This window comes from Apis laboriosa, unplaced genomic scaffold (assembly GCF_014066325.1).
Source record: "Apis laboriosa isolate Shangri-la unplaced genomic scaffold, ASM1406632v1 scaffold40_cov151, whole genome shotgun sequence".
Taxonomy (NCBI): Eukaryota; Metazoa; Arthropoda; class Insecta; order Hymenoptera; family Apidae; genus Apis; species Apis laboriosa.
The window spans coordinates 2,226,273-2,240,869 of record NW_025223180.1 but is presented as its reverse complement, the minus strand read 5'-3'; the positions used below and the strand labels follow the sequence as shown (position 1 = coordinate 2,240,869).

General features: G+C 30.7%; 2 protein-coding genes across 2 annotated transcripts in view; both read right to left on the bottom strand.

Annotated features, from left to right (window-relative positions):
• The window catches only part of LOC122715994 (laminin subunit alpha-1), a 121,072-nt gene that overhangs the window by 63,563 nt on the left and 42,912 nt on the right, over window positions 1-14,597 (bottom strand). The window lies entirely within an intron of this gene.
• Window positions 4,517-5,119, bottom strand: LOC122715995. Its single transcript, XM_043938664.1, has 2 exons — window positions 5,087-5,119; window positions 4,517-4,954 (listed from the first exon to the last, which is right to left on the bottom strand). The coding sequence occupies exons 1-2, from the start codon at window positions 5,117-5,119 to the stop codon at window positions 4,517-4,519; spliced, it is 471 nt and encodes a 156-aa protein (XP_043794599.1).

Below are 14,597 nucleotides of genomic sequence, written 5' to 3'. Positions count from 1 at the left end.
AGAAATAATAAAAAAGCAATTCATTTTCTACTACAAAAAATTTTTGCCACTCGATGATTCAAGAGCAATAAAAAAAGTAGAAAGATTCTTCTAGAAAAATGAAGAAGAATCGCTCAACAAATTGCAATATGTAGGACTAGAACCAAATTATAAAAAATCTAATATTGAAAAAGGGATTCGTTCAATTTTACTTTTTTGAAACCACAAATTTATAATTGCACATATTATGAAAAAAATCATCAAATATCTCTTAATATCAAATTGATAATTATTAATCAATTTTAGTTTTTCTTATTTTTATTTGATTTATTGTTAGTTTGATTTTTTCTTTATTTTATATCTTGTTATTTTTAAATATATTATAAAATTTAATAATAATATAAATAATGTGTATAAATATTTTTTTCCCCCATTCCTAATAGAAATTTCACTGAAAAATTACAGATAGAAAAGAAATATTATTTAGAAAATGATCATTCTTTTAAAAATTTGGATATTATAGAATTTTGAACAAATATGTTATTTTGTATAAATGAATAATCCTAATATATTTAATACAGAAATTTTAAAAATTTATTTGCGATAATATATTAAAATATTAGCAGGTTAATGCAATGTTGATATCCAATTAAAAAAAGTTATATATATATATATATTAATAATCTTGAATAATTAAATGAAAAAAAATAAAATTAAAATTATATTTAATATGATTTCATGCAAACGTAAATAAGTAGATTAGGTCTTCTAACGTCAGACAGCATCAGGACAACATCTCTGACAATTGAAATGTTACCAATTTTTTTAATATTTTTATTTGTATGTATTATAAAGCAGATAAAATAAATATTAATTTTTTTTTCGACACGTTCCAATCGCATTTGCATGGCTAAATCGATTAATTACACTTGCTGAGAAGTGTTGCTGTACATCGTATTAAAATTACTGTATCTATCAATTTTAACCAAAAGACATATGAATTTTATTATATCATATGCTATTTTGCGTACATTAGTTTTCATAAAAAAAATTTTTAACACTGCCCCCTGATCAGAGAAAAAATTGTGCTCTATATTATAATAAAAATTCCAATTTTGTACGTGATTACATTAATATTGAGATCGTCAACATATTTTTAAAGTTTACGGAATCCATCGAAATTCTTCGCTATTTTAATATTTAGTTCATTTCATTGGAAGAAACAAGGGATCAACAAGAAACATCTATAATAATATCTTTAACTACCTTTCTAAAAAGATAGATGAAGAGAGATTACAGCCATCTACTAGTAAACATTTATAAAAACATTTTAAAGTTGTTATCGAATGCTAAGAAGAAGCAAACAGAATTAACAAGAAGATTCGAGAAGAGTGACATTCTTACTTAATATTCGCATATATATGATAATTGAAGATAAAGAAAAATTAAAAAGAAAAAAAAAACAGAAGAAAAACATAGGAAATAAATTTAACAGAATTTTCATGCCATACACAGAATTAGAATATCAAAACTAAAAGAGAAAAACAAGAAGACTGTCTATGTTTAGAAAATAATGAAGGATTGGATTTAACACGTTTAACTTGTTAAAAATAAGAATGTAATAAGAAAGTATTGCGATATTCTCGAATGTTCAACGATTATATTTGCGATAATAAATTATATTAAAAATTTTATATCAAAGTTTCACTTTGAAATAATTATTATGATTATTTTGTTGTTTCATTTTAATAAAAAGTATTCTAATATTGTTAATTCATAAACAAAGAAAAAATAAAAAGAATAAAATATTATATTTTGCTTATTATTTATGAGAAAAAGTTTAAGAGAAGTTGAACAAAGGAGAAGAACTAGAAAAATCTTTCTTTTTTGAATTTGCAAATATAATACGTAGTAGACACAAAGTGATACCTGGTTTTTACTTTTATTGCTAGAGTTTAACTTTACACGTATATTATGACTTTTGACCGTAACGGTAAATTGTACGTGTGCCAATTCAAAGTTGATCGCTAAGGGTTAATTATGACAAAATGTTTATTCACTAAACTTCTTAAGTACATCGTAAATTTTCTTCTTTACAGTTTTGACAGTAAATCTTGATTTATTGACCGCACAGATATATCATGCTTCTTCCTTTGTTGTTTTGAAAAGTTGTTATTATATTGAATAAATATATATACATTTATAATGTATTTTTCTTTTTGATTTCTTTGATTTTTCTTCTTTTTTTATTTTTTTTTTTCTCATTTTCTCTTTGTTTTCATATTTTCTTTTTTTTTCATTTTCATAAACTAATTTCTAAATTTTGATTGTTTTAAAATTAATCGACAATGGCAATAATTGGAATTTATAAAACTTTTGATAAACTGATAGCAAATGAATTCTTCTTTAGAATCTTAGTGAGTTATTTCTTTACGAGTTTTGTGTTACATTACTTATTAATATTTCAAATTGTATTTCAATTAAAAAGTGAAGATCTGAAAGTGACTTTCAAATATTTCAGAAAGTTACTCAAGAATAATAAATATAAATATATCACTTAATATATCAATATAATTTAATATATAATTTTATAAATAAAACATCTTTAATTTGTAAAAAGTGAATGGTATGTATTCTTCTACTTTGTTCGTACGAACTTTTTAAAAAAAATTAATTATAAAGTTTCGTTACGAAGAATTCGAAATATTTATATTAATTCTTTCAGATTTGTTTAAATACTAGAAGAAATTTCAGGAAGAATGAAATACGTGTAATTTTTCCTAAAATGATAACATCTAAGAGAAAAGAAATTGATCTAATTGTTTGTCTTTAATTTTGATATTGTTAGCATTTATCAGTATTCTCTTTAAAAGAAATATCTCAGTCTTGAATTCTATCAGTTGTCATTTACTTTTCGTCCCAAATGACTCAACGTGATTCACGTGAATGTTGCATGCTTTCTTTTTAAATTCACGTTATATCTTTTTCTCTTTCATCGTATTTATTTGTGAAGGTTTTAATAATAACACAATTTTTTAGGTTTTAATTAACAAGAATATTTTATTCAATTGAGAAAATTTAACTATAAAAGTACCAATATTACATATAAGTTTATTCATATTTATATATACACAGAAAAAGATACAATATCCGATTCTTTTGATAAATATTATTATTATATCACAAAGTTTCTTATTTATTACATATCACAAAATTTCTTATTTATTACATATCACAAAATTTCATATATATCACAAAATTTGTTATTGACTACATATCACAAAATTTCTTATGAAATATCTTTCAAAATAAATTACCATAATATTTTACAATTTTAAAGTTACATATACAATTAAATATAAAAATATATAATATATAAAAAATTAAATACAATAAATATAAAAAACAAAATAAAATTTAAAAGTACAATATAATACAATATAATGAACAATATAATATACAAAAATATACAATAATATATAAAATATAATACAATCTATACATTTATACAATTTATAATTCAATATAATATCATATGTTACTAGTAAATTATTAACATTTCAAAAAGAATGTTAATTCATTATACAATTTGTTATTAACAATTATGCATTATATGATTTATAAAAAGATATAAAATTTCTTTTCATTTTGTCCTAAACAGTCTTCTATAACAGTCTTCACTGGAATTTTGTTCTATTCAAAGCTAATAAAAAATTTCCTGAGCAATTGCAAATCTTTCTGTAATACATGCTTTTAAAAATTCTTTGATATTAAAAGAAAAAATATATATATATATACATATATTTACACAATAATAAATACCTCTAAATATCTATATTATTATAAAACTATTGATAATACTATAATACAACCCTGAGAATTGTCTTTTCAGATATTCAAATTTCTCAATATAATACAAATATAATAATATAATATATCTGTAATCTAATATGTTTACATATATACAGTAAGAAAAATATTGATATTATAAATAATTTTAAATTATTATAAATTTATATATATAAATTATAAAAAAATACTAAATATTAAAAGGAATATATAATAATTTAATAAAATATTAAATACTAAAAAAAAATATTCAATATATTATTGAATATATATATATTCAATATAATATTCAAAATATTAAACCAGTAGATGAATCTATTTCAACTAAATCAATGAAAAGAAATTTTGTATAATTAAAATGATAAAAAAAAAAAAAAATTGCACATCACTAGATGAATCTAATTCTATTTCGACTAAATCAATAAAAAGGAACTTTGTATAATTGAAATTATCAAAAAAAAAAAGAAAAAAAAATCTAATTCTATTTCGTTTAAATCAATAAAAAGGAACTTTGTATAATTGAAATTATCAAAAAAAAAANAAAAAAAAAAAAAAAAAATTATATCACCAAATATCACTAATCATTCTAATTGCAAACTCTCACTAGGACTATTTTTTTCAACAAGAACTGTAAAAGAACTGTAAAAACTTAAATTTCTTTTTAATCGGTAGCTGTCACGAATAATTTTCAACGATAATCCATTATAACTTCCCGAGGATCATAGTAATGATAATATTTGTAATGCCTACGAAGATCACTAACGTTGAAACATCGCCTTCCACAACATTGACACTGCAATAGTTGCTTCACATGTTTCACGTGATGTTTGCGGCATGCTATTTTGTTGTAAAACTGTTTGTCGCAATAAATACATTTAAATATTTTCGGTGGTAAAAAATTATGTTCATCCTGTGGAGTCTGCGTCTTATCCCCTGTTCTGTCCTCGATGTTTGATGGCCGTATGTAAGTTTGTTGAGAGCTACTAGCTTCATCGTGTTGACTGTTTGTCCCATGTGTCGCATTAGAGATATGATCAAAGAGAGAATCGATGTCAAAATAAGTGGCGTCCAAGATCATGTTCTCTAATTGTGACAACATTGGGACATCGTCGAACACTGCTAAGAGCTGTAATAAAAATTTTCTGTTACATATAAATCATAATTTGAAATATTATTATTAGACACTTTAACTCTTATAATAATTAACAATTGCTGATCATTGAAATTTTAATTAATATAAATAAAATTTAATAAATACCTCGAGATCGATGTCGCCAATGTTGTCCTTCATGGCGCCTTACTCTCTCATTTTGATCATTACGGAAGATGCAGTAATTTTGAAAATAAGAATAAGAATAACATGATTGCGATTTACTTTGCACTTTCTTCTCTACGACTAGTAACACGACTGTAACTCGAATGATAACTCGAATGATATTTTAACTTTAAGTCGTCTAATTTATACCTACGACCGACCGTCTTGACCACCCCTATTTTCGGTGGTAGGGATATCTCATTATACCTGACGAACTCGAAAAATGACTTCCGATTGGGTATTCCGTTTTCGGGGGAAAGGGAAACCCAAAACTATTGGCCATTTGTATAAATTTGTTTAGCTGATTGGTTAAACATCTCCTTCCGGAAGTCCTTTCATTTTCTACATTGTCAAATTTTACAATGCTAATTTCTTAGAAGTCATAAATTAATATTGGAAACGTGTGCAAAAATACATATTGTACATAAATACAAATACAAATATTAATATAATATTGGGTGCAATATTAATTATTTACAACGTTGCACAGAATGCATGTGAGAAAGTGGTTGAAAACTTTATCCGAGTATGAAAAAAAATATATCGAAAACAGAATAAACTTTTTCTCTTTTTTTTTCTGACAATCGCATCTGAAAATATGAATCGTTCTTCTCGATATAATCACGTTTGATTCAATAATATGGTTCGATAATCGACCATATATACATATATTGCAAGATATGAAACAGGACTACACGTGTTGATCTATGCGGAAATGATAAGAAGTAGTTAGCTTCGATGATTTCAACATTGCATCGATGCACGACAATCGTAACATCTATCATAAGATAAGATTTTTGTTATTTAAACTTTTATTTACTAGAACGGTCTTGAAAATACGCTGTGACAAAAAAATACAGCGATTTAAAACTCTCTGTCTGCAAAAAAATTATTAACTTCTTCCACACCGTACGATTTATATCATCCAGTATCGATATCTTTGAAAATAAGATATTCAATCACATCCTTTTTCCCTTAAATTTTCCCTTAAATTTTCTAAACTCAGTTTTCTCAAGCATCAAGAAATACTAAACCGCTATTATTCATTTACTTTTTTCAATTATTTTCATTCGTATCTCGCTTACTAGAACGGTCTTGAAAATACGCTGTGACAAAAAAATACAGCGATTTAAAATTCTCTGTTTGCAAAAAAATTATTAACTTCTTCCACACCGTACGATTTATTATATCATCCAGTATCGATATCTTTGAAAATAACAAAGATATTCAATCACATCCTGTATTTTCCCTTAAATTTTCCAAACTCAGTTTTCTCAAGCATCAAGAAATACTACGCTATTATTCATTTACTTTTTTCAATTATTTTCATTCGTATCTCGCTTCGAAGTATATCCATACATTTTGCAAAATATCATCCATTTTGAATTCACATTTCACCCGAATTAATTGATATTAGCCGCAAGACGAGGCGCGCTCGGGCTCTTAATTCCTCGAGTTGTACCGCGTTTCTTTCGCCCTTAAATCTCAATCGTTCGGATCGAATCGGCGCAAGTTCGATCGGTATTGTCTTTTATCGAGGCAACGTGCGGTATCTCGCCAAGTTGGAGCAGAAATAGGTCGTGGTAGTAGACCCTAAAGCAAGTGGGTGGTGGCCGAGTAATCTTGTTCTCATACATAAAACATACGTACAGAACGGCATTATGCTTTGCCCGCTCTTCTTATCGTCGAACGCGATTCGCGGCCATTTCTCTTTATTCCATTATCCACAGATTCGAAGAATTTCTATTACTCGATGCATCGTAGCGTACATCGACGTATCAAGCGGAGAGTAAAATCCTATTTTACGAATTTTTTCCAAAATTTAATTTAAAAAGTAAAGATATAAAATCGATATTGAAATTTGATATTTGACTTTCCTCCCTAAAAATCGTAAGTTGATAGTGCAAAGAAAACTTGGCTTTTGTACTTTCAAAAATACTCTCTCGATTAAAAGTAGTACAAAGTAAAGATTGGACAACTGAAGAGAGTATTGAAGTATTATACGTTCTTAATTCCAAAAAATGATTAAAGGAAACAAGAATCACGATGATGTTGCAAAATAGAGAGAAGAGAGGGGAAAAAAGGAAGAAGTAAAGAATTAAACGAGGTTCACGTTTTACGGGCATATCTGCATATTATGCCCATATATCTGACGATATTTTAAATGGCGCATCCTATTACGGTGTTGACAGATTTGCGCCAAGGAGCTGGAACGATCGACCGATGAAAAAAGGAAGGGGTGGAGGGAAAAAAGACCCGGCAATCAACCCTTCTTCCCTCTTCCACCGATCGTGTGTTTTATCAACAAGGCCTAACGCGAGAGTGATTAACGAGGATATTCTCCAAGAATGACGCGGCCGAATTTCAGCATCGTGATCGTATAAAATCGTCTAATATACACGGTGTCTCGAAAGTCGACCATACACCACGAAACAGAAAAATTTCAATTTTTCCCCAATTTCTTTTCCTTTAACAACAATAACGACGAATATTTTCAATCAATCGCACTTCGATCTTAATTAATTAACACACACTGGATCGATCGAAGGATGGAGAGAGAGCGAGCGAATAAAGGACGAGACGATTTGAGAATCACTGGGATGGATAAAAATTCAACCGATGAACGGTCGATTTGTAAGCGGAATGTTATTACCACGGCGGAACGGTATGCCCAGGTATTAATCAGTGATATACAATTATTGCCACGTATCGATAATTATTGATTTGATGGAGATCAGCTACCCACGTAGCGGGGTCTCGATCCACGGTTATAAAATACGATCGTCTCGAGGTCGGGATCAGCGAGAGAGACCTCGCGTCATCAACACCATCGGGTTTCGCGAGTGGGTGGATTGAATCGCTGGACGATGATATCGCGAACGGTGCGTGAAGAAGGAAGGCAAACAGTCGGATGGTGGAACGGAGGAGCGTCGAGGAGCGCGGCCTCCTCTTCGATTTAATGCGCTTCTTGTGTCTTTCCTTTCGTTCCAAGGCCACGCCGGCTGATTTGCGCCTCGATCGAGGAAGTTCGTGAGAAATGATTTATGGGAATGATCGAAGATGATAATCGAGGATGATGCACGAGGTAAATGGGTATTAAGGTTGAAGCTTCTCTTATATCTGTAAACATTTTCGATATCCTTTTTTATTTCGAGGATTCAGAGTAATTTTACGATACGATAAAATTCCAAAATACAAAGTATCGATACAAAGAACTTCGACAATTAGCATTTATTCGATATTTTCCTCGCTAGAGAGACTTTCTCTACTCAGTCGGTGTAAAAGAGTTCGTGATTGAAGTTCTCGCCATGTCGAAATCTCAATGTTTACGATATTGTATCGACCTTTCACCCCTTCCCCACCCATCATAATTCATTTCGTTTAAAGTCGAAAGAAGGTAAGAAGCTAGAATTCGAAATGTCATCCGCACTTTCTTCCGGTTTCAAGCACATTTTCGAGAAGTTTCGAGAAATGTTTTCGATGTCCATTGTGCGAATACTTGTACGATTTGTTCAATCGGTTAAATCGATATTTTAAAACGGTGTATCCACGCTGTGGAGGCCGCTTAAAGTTGCAAGTAACCGATCTCTACCAATATAATTTGCATATCAGATTATCGATCGGAGTAAATCATTGCAAGTCGGCAGGCCTGTAGAACTGCCGGAAGGGAAGCCGATATTCCCCCGATAATATTGATTCCTGATTGTTCTTTCTTTAATTACATCATTCGTCTCGTGCACGAAAACGGTTAATTAAAAGAAAAATTTTCATCGGTTGACGATCGATGAGTAGCTGTGGGGAAAATTCAACATCATCGATTCTCGGTTGAAAGGTAGATCGAAATATAATTTTTTTTTCTTAATAAGCTATCGTATTATCTGCACTCCTTTCTTTGCTTTAAATTAGTCGTGGTCTCAAATCTTCAGGTTTCATCAAGGAAATTTTCGAATAGTTTGCTTGCACATGTATTTCTCAAAACCTGTGCTTTTAATCTTTAACCTTGTATAACCTTGCTTTTCAATATCTCAAAAGAGATCGGTAGGTACAGTAAGCTATAAAAGCTCTTTACAAGTCTTTGCAAATCTTCCTCAAGAAAAATTCACTCCCCATTATGAAAAGTATAATTTCAATGAAAATTTGGATATATATAAAGCGTGAAATCAATTTTTTCATGTTTCATGAAAAATATTTTTCAATATAGAACAATAGAGTATTAAAATCTGAATATTTTACAATTTTTAAAATATTTAAATATTTAATATTTAAAATAATAATAAAATTTTTTAATATTTTACAATTTAAAAAATTACTCTTGTACCTATTACGAGTATTTTAGAAAAATTTCAGGAAAGTGATATTCCACGATAAAAATAACCTTTCGTGCTTCGTTTTCGATAACACAACTTATTAGATCAATTTAGAATTCAAGAGATCAATAAAGAGTTCTGTGATTGAAAATCGTGTATCTCGAAAATTTTAAATACTGTTCAAAGTCTTCTCTAACTTGGAATATTCTTTTTACGATTCATAGAGTGAAGAGATTTCTCGAATAAAATTCCTCCGTCCTATATCTGCACTGTATCGACAATCTATATTTGTACATAATTATTTCAAGGACGCATGTACATCTCTACCTGAAATTTTACATCGATCGTAAAAGATGTGAAAAACAGGGTCGTAAAATCGCTTCTTGTCATCAGGCTGAAAACTGAAAATTCTGCTACCATGATGACTCATTCGAGGGACTTTTCATCGGCAATGGTCACCGGCACTCCGAATGTACGCCGTTTCCTCGACAGGAACCAAGATTTATAAGTACACTAGGAGATCTGTCGATATCGCGTAAACAACGTGTAAAACTGTCAAATGATAATGGCGCTTTTGAACGAGCGAATATGTGATTTACAAGTATGGTGTGTTTGGATCTGCTACTTTAAAATAGAATTTGCACGTGGCCAGAGTTGCCACGAAATTTCCACGATCAATCCGGTAAAAGGAGTTGAATTTGCATAAATTTGCATAGATTTTTATTTAAAAATATTTTTATGGAATATTGTTTAAATGAAATATTTGAGAAAATGAACAACAAATTGCAAGATTCAAATTTAAGAAATATTGAGAGAAATATTGGATTGAAATTTGCATAGGATAAAAGTATTTTTATGATATTTTCAATATTGTTTAAATGAAATATTTGGAAAAATGAACAACAAATTGCAAAATTCAAATGCAATTTAGGAAGTATTGAGAGAAGATGGATTGAAATTTGCATAGGCTTTATTTAAAAGTATTTTTTTATAGTATTTTGAAAATTGCTTGAATGAAATATTTGGAAAAAATGAAAAAACTGGAGGATTCAAATGCAATTTAAATAAGATGAAAGAAGATGGATTGAAATTTGTATAGATTATTATTTGAAAGTATTCTCAAAATATTCTAACACGTGGAATTTTCGTTATTACTTGAACGAAAAGTTTGGGATAATAAATAATAAAATATATTTTGTCAAGTAAAATTTCACAGTCAACTCCTAGTTTGTGAATCATTTAAATATGATCCTGGTACCGTTAATTTTAGGAAAAACCTACAGCGAAGCTTCCGGAAATAGACTATTTAAATGTACAACCATACCGTTTATTGTACAAAAGCAGGTAAATAAATATTTCTATGTATCCAAGTTGTAAAAGTTGGTTCATGACGTGTCTCGTTAGTGACCGCAATAAAATAGCAGGTAGAAAAATATGGAAAGGATATTAGAAGGACATTTTCTTCCATTTCATCCAAAATAAAGTGAAATTTTTCCATAAATTTAATGTTTCACATCTTTGTTCTCATACAAATATTAATATTACATTTCTATTTACTCGATTTACGAAAATATCGCGAAATATACGTTCTAGTTTATAGAAACCAATGATAGGGAAAATTTAATAGTAAAAGTTAACAAGTTGAAAAATGAACAACAAATTGCAAGATTCAAATACAATTTAGGAAGTATTGAGAGAAGATGGATTGAAATTTGCATAGGCTTTATTTAAAAATATTTTTATGGTATTTTGTTTAAATGAAATATTTGGAAAAATGAACAACAAATTGCAAGATTCAAATGCAATTTAGGAAATATTAAGAGGAAATTCGCATAGATTTTTATCATTTTAACGAAATGAAAAGATAGGATTATTTAAGTTAATTATGGGAAAAACTCGACGTGAAGCAAGAAGCTTCTGGAAATAGACTATTTAAATGTGCAACCATACCGTTTATTGTACAAAAGCAGGTAAATATATATTTCTAAGAATTTAGAAATAAGAATTTAGAATTTGTAAAAGTTGGTTCATGACGTGTCTCCTTAGAAGTTAGTGACTGCAATAAAATAGCAGGTAGAAAAATATGGAAAGGATATTAGAAGGATATTTTTCACCAAAATAAGGTGAAACTTATCCATTTAATGTTTCACTTTTCACACCTTTGTTCTCATACAAATATTAATATTACATTTCTATTTACTCGATTTACGAAAATATCGTGAAATATATACGTTCTACTTTATACAAATCATGGGGAAAATTTAATAGTTTAATAATAATAAAAGTTACGAATATTTCGTATAATTTATTGTTCAAAACGTGATAATAATCGGAAATAACTGTAGCATCAAACCGGTTGGTCCAGGATGTAATCGACTATAATAACTACGAATAAATGTTATTCCTAACATTTTAATAAAAATGTGATTACTTAAAGTTAACTTTATTCGAAATTTTTAACTAGTTACTTTTCAACTGTTAATACCCAGCTACAAACGCACGTATATAGAAAACTAATTTCTATTTAGAGAGAAGCTAGCTAAGTACTTTACGGTTACTATGCAAGTATGAATCATCCGATGATCTCACGAAAAGTATATCGGTTCGTCTCAAAGTAAATATTTAAAAATTTTTATTTGAGGAGAAGAGATTTGAAAATTCTCTGCGGTTTATTTTATCTAACGAAGAAGAAAGAAAACCTTGTTCCACGTTTCCTCTTACAAAAACCCAAAGTGTATCGAGAACACACGGGAGCAGAGAGAGAGAAGAAAAGAAGAAGAGAAAGAAAATTGGATCCGGTTGAAAAGTTATTATGCACTGGCCATTATACACGAGTGGTGGTGATTAATACAAAAAAAAAAAAAAGAAACCAGATTCCAATGCCACTGTTCGCCACCCTCAGTCGCGTGGGCCGGATTATTTTCTGGTAACCGCGCAGCACCGCGTTACCACCCCGTAAATTAACCATCGACGCGTGGGTGTCGCTGATCGTATTATTACACCGCGAGTCGGTAAATCCAGCTGAATCGCACGGTCTCGTGTTACAAATTCGACCCCTCTGTTCCCGCCGCTTCTCGTTTTTGAATCGGCCGATCTGGTTTCCGAACTCTGCAACAATTGCAAAATAGTTTCGAAAAACTATAGCGTAGAGCCAAGCGTAGAGTAACGGAACTTAGAAGCGTCGGTGACTAATCGAAAAAAATTTTGAGCCGAACGAAAAATACGACGAGTGTGATCCAACGTTGTTTCGAACATTGCGTTTAGAAAATATCGATAATTTCGACGAGTTTTGAATTTTCTCAGAGTCAGAGGAAGAAATTCGGACGAAATATCGGATAATTGTAACGTCTCGAGTCTAAGATGTAACAATGTTCTCTCAAACTGGGTAAAATCTTGGTAAAAAAACGGCGAGATTTAGATAGGAATTGTGCCGCGAGACACATCGTGTGCCCATTATCGACCTTACTTGTTCTAAAAACAATGCACCGGGGGATATCTGACGGCAAATTACCGGAACGGGATCGAGCTCGATCGGAACGACGACGAAGGGACGACGAGGAGCGGAATGAAGTGCATGGGAGCATAAATCGTCGGCGCATAAGTCGGCTTATAAATCGTCGGGTTGGAAAGCAGCGATATACGAGCCGCGGATATGGGCAAGAGACTCTTTCGAAATTCTGCCAACCCCGGTGAAAACGATATAATGAGAATCCTGTCAAAGTGGCGGGTGAAACGGCGGACAATGGAACGATCGATAAACGTTCCAGACCGGGCAAATTATAGACGAACTTGTGAATTTCCGATCTTCCATATTTTTTCCACTTTCTCGCCTATTGTGTTGGCCGGCTCGAATCGACGGGATCTCGCGAGGCGAGATAAGGAGGCGAGATACGATCTCCATTTGCGAGTGCGAGACGGATATTAATAACGATTGAACGAGTGGAAACGAAGAAAAGGAAGCCAATATCAAAATTCTAATCTTTTTTGTCCTATGCAACGGCGATATAATAGGGATATACTTTTGATACTCGTACGGAAGCTGAATGAAAAGACAAATTTCAAATGATTTACGAAGCTGGTTTCCACCGAATATCGGCTTCCATTCTTCGAAAGTGGAAGAATCGTGCTCTACCCGACATTGACGATTCGACCTCTCGACACGGCTCGTGTACCTGGCTCGCTCGAGGCGAGAATTTATAAACCTGCAACTCGAGAGTCGTGCTCCCGCCGCACGTTGCACGTGCATTCCACGCCCAAGGAAAATATAAACCCTTTCATGACGATGAGAAACGAATATCGTTTCATTGCTGGTCAAAGTCGATCCAAATATCTGTCAACGTGTCGTCGTTGCAAACCAACCAAAAATGCAACCAAAAATGCAACCAAAAATGCAACCAAAAATGCAACCAAAAATTGGATCTATTCTACGTAGAAAAATATATTATTCGTTAAGCAACGAACGATACACGTGATACATTGTAATTAATATTATTTTTTTTTTGTAACGCGTTTAATTTCGTATCGTCGATACGTCCACGCGCGTTGGTTGAATTTTAAAAATTCAGCAATTTCAATATTTGCAGAAAAGTATACGTCAAAAGTATACGGCGCAAGCAAGCAAGCTGTGGAGAGGCAACGATCGTAAAAATTCAGGAATGAACAAAATTGTTTATTACTCGCTGGCGAGTAACGTAGACAATACAGTCGTAAAATCGTAGAGTCTGTGGGTCACGGTTTCCGTTATGAGGGATTAGAATATGCATTTCGGACAGTACGCAGTCATTTTCATATTTAAGTGGAAGCTAAAGCTTATGGTGTTTTATGGCTTTATCGCTGCACGTGCCTTATTGCACAGCTTTTTCGACAGATTAACTGTCGTTTCTGCTGGAAAGGAAAAACGAGTTGTGAGTAATGATTTCTGTTTCTTGATTAAAAGTCACCTTCTACAACTTGTTACTATCCTGTAATTGACAATATGTCGACTGTGGGACAGATTTATGATTTATTGCACTACACTTTTCCCAAATAACTACGTATTTCCGAATTTTTAAATAATTTTCAAATAATTTTCTTCTCCAATTTTTATTAAAATTTTAAAAAACTCGTCGATAATTTTATTCCGAAATTTTTCGAATAGAAGAATCAAT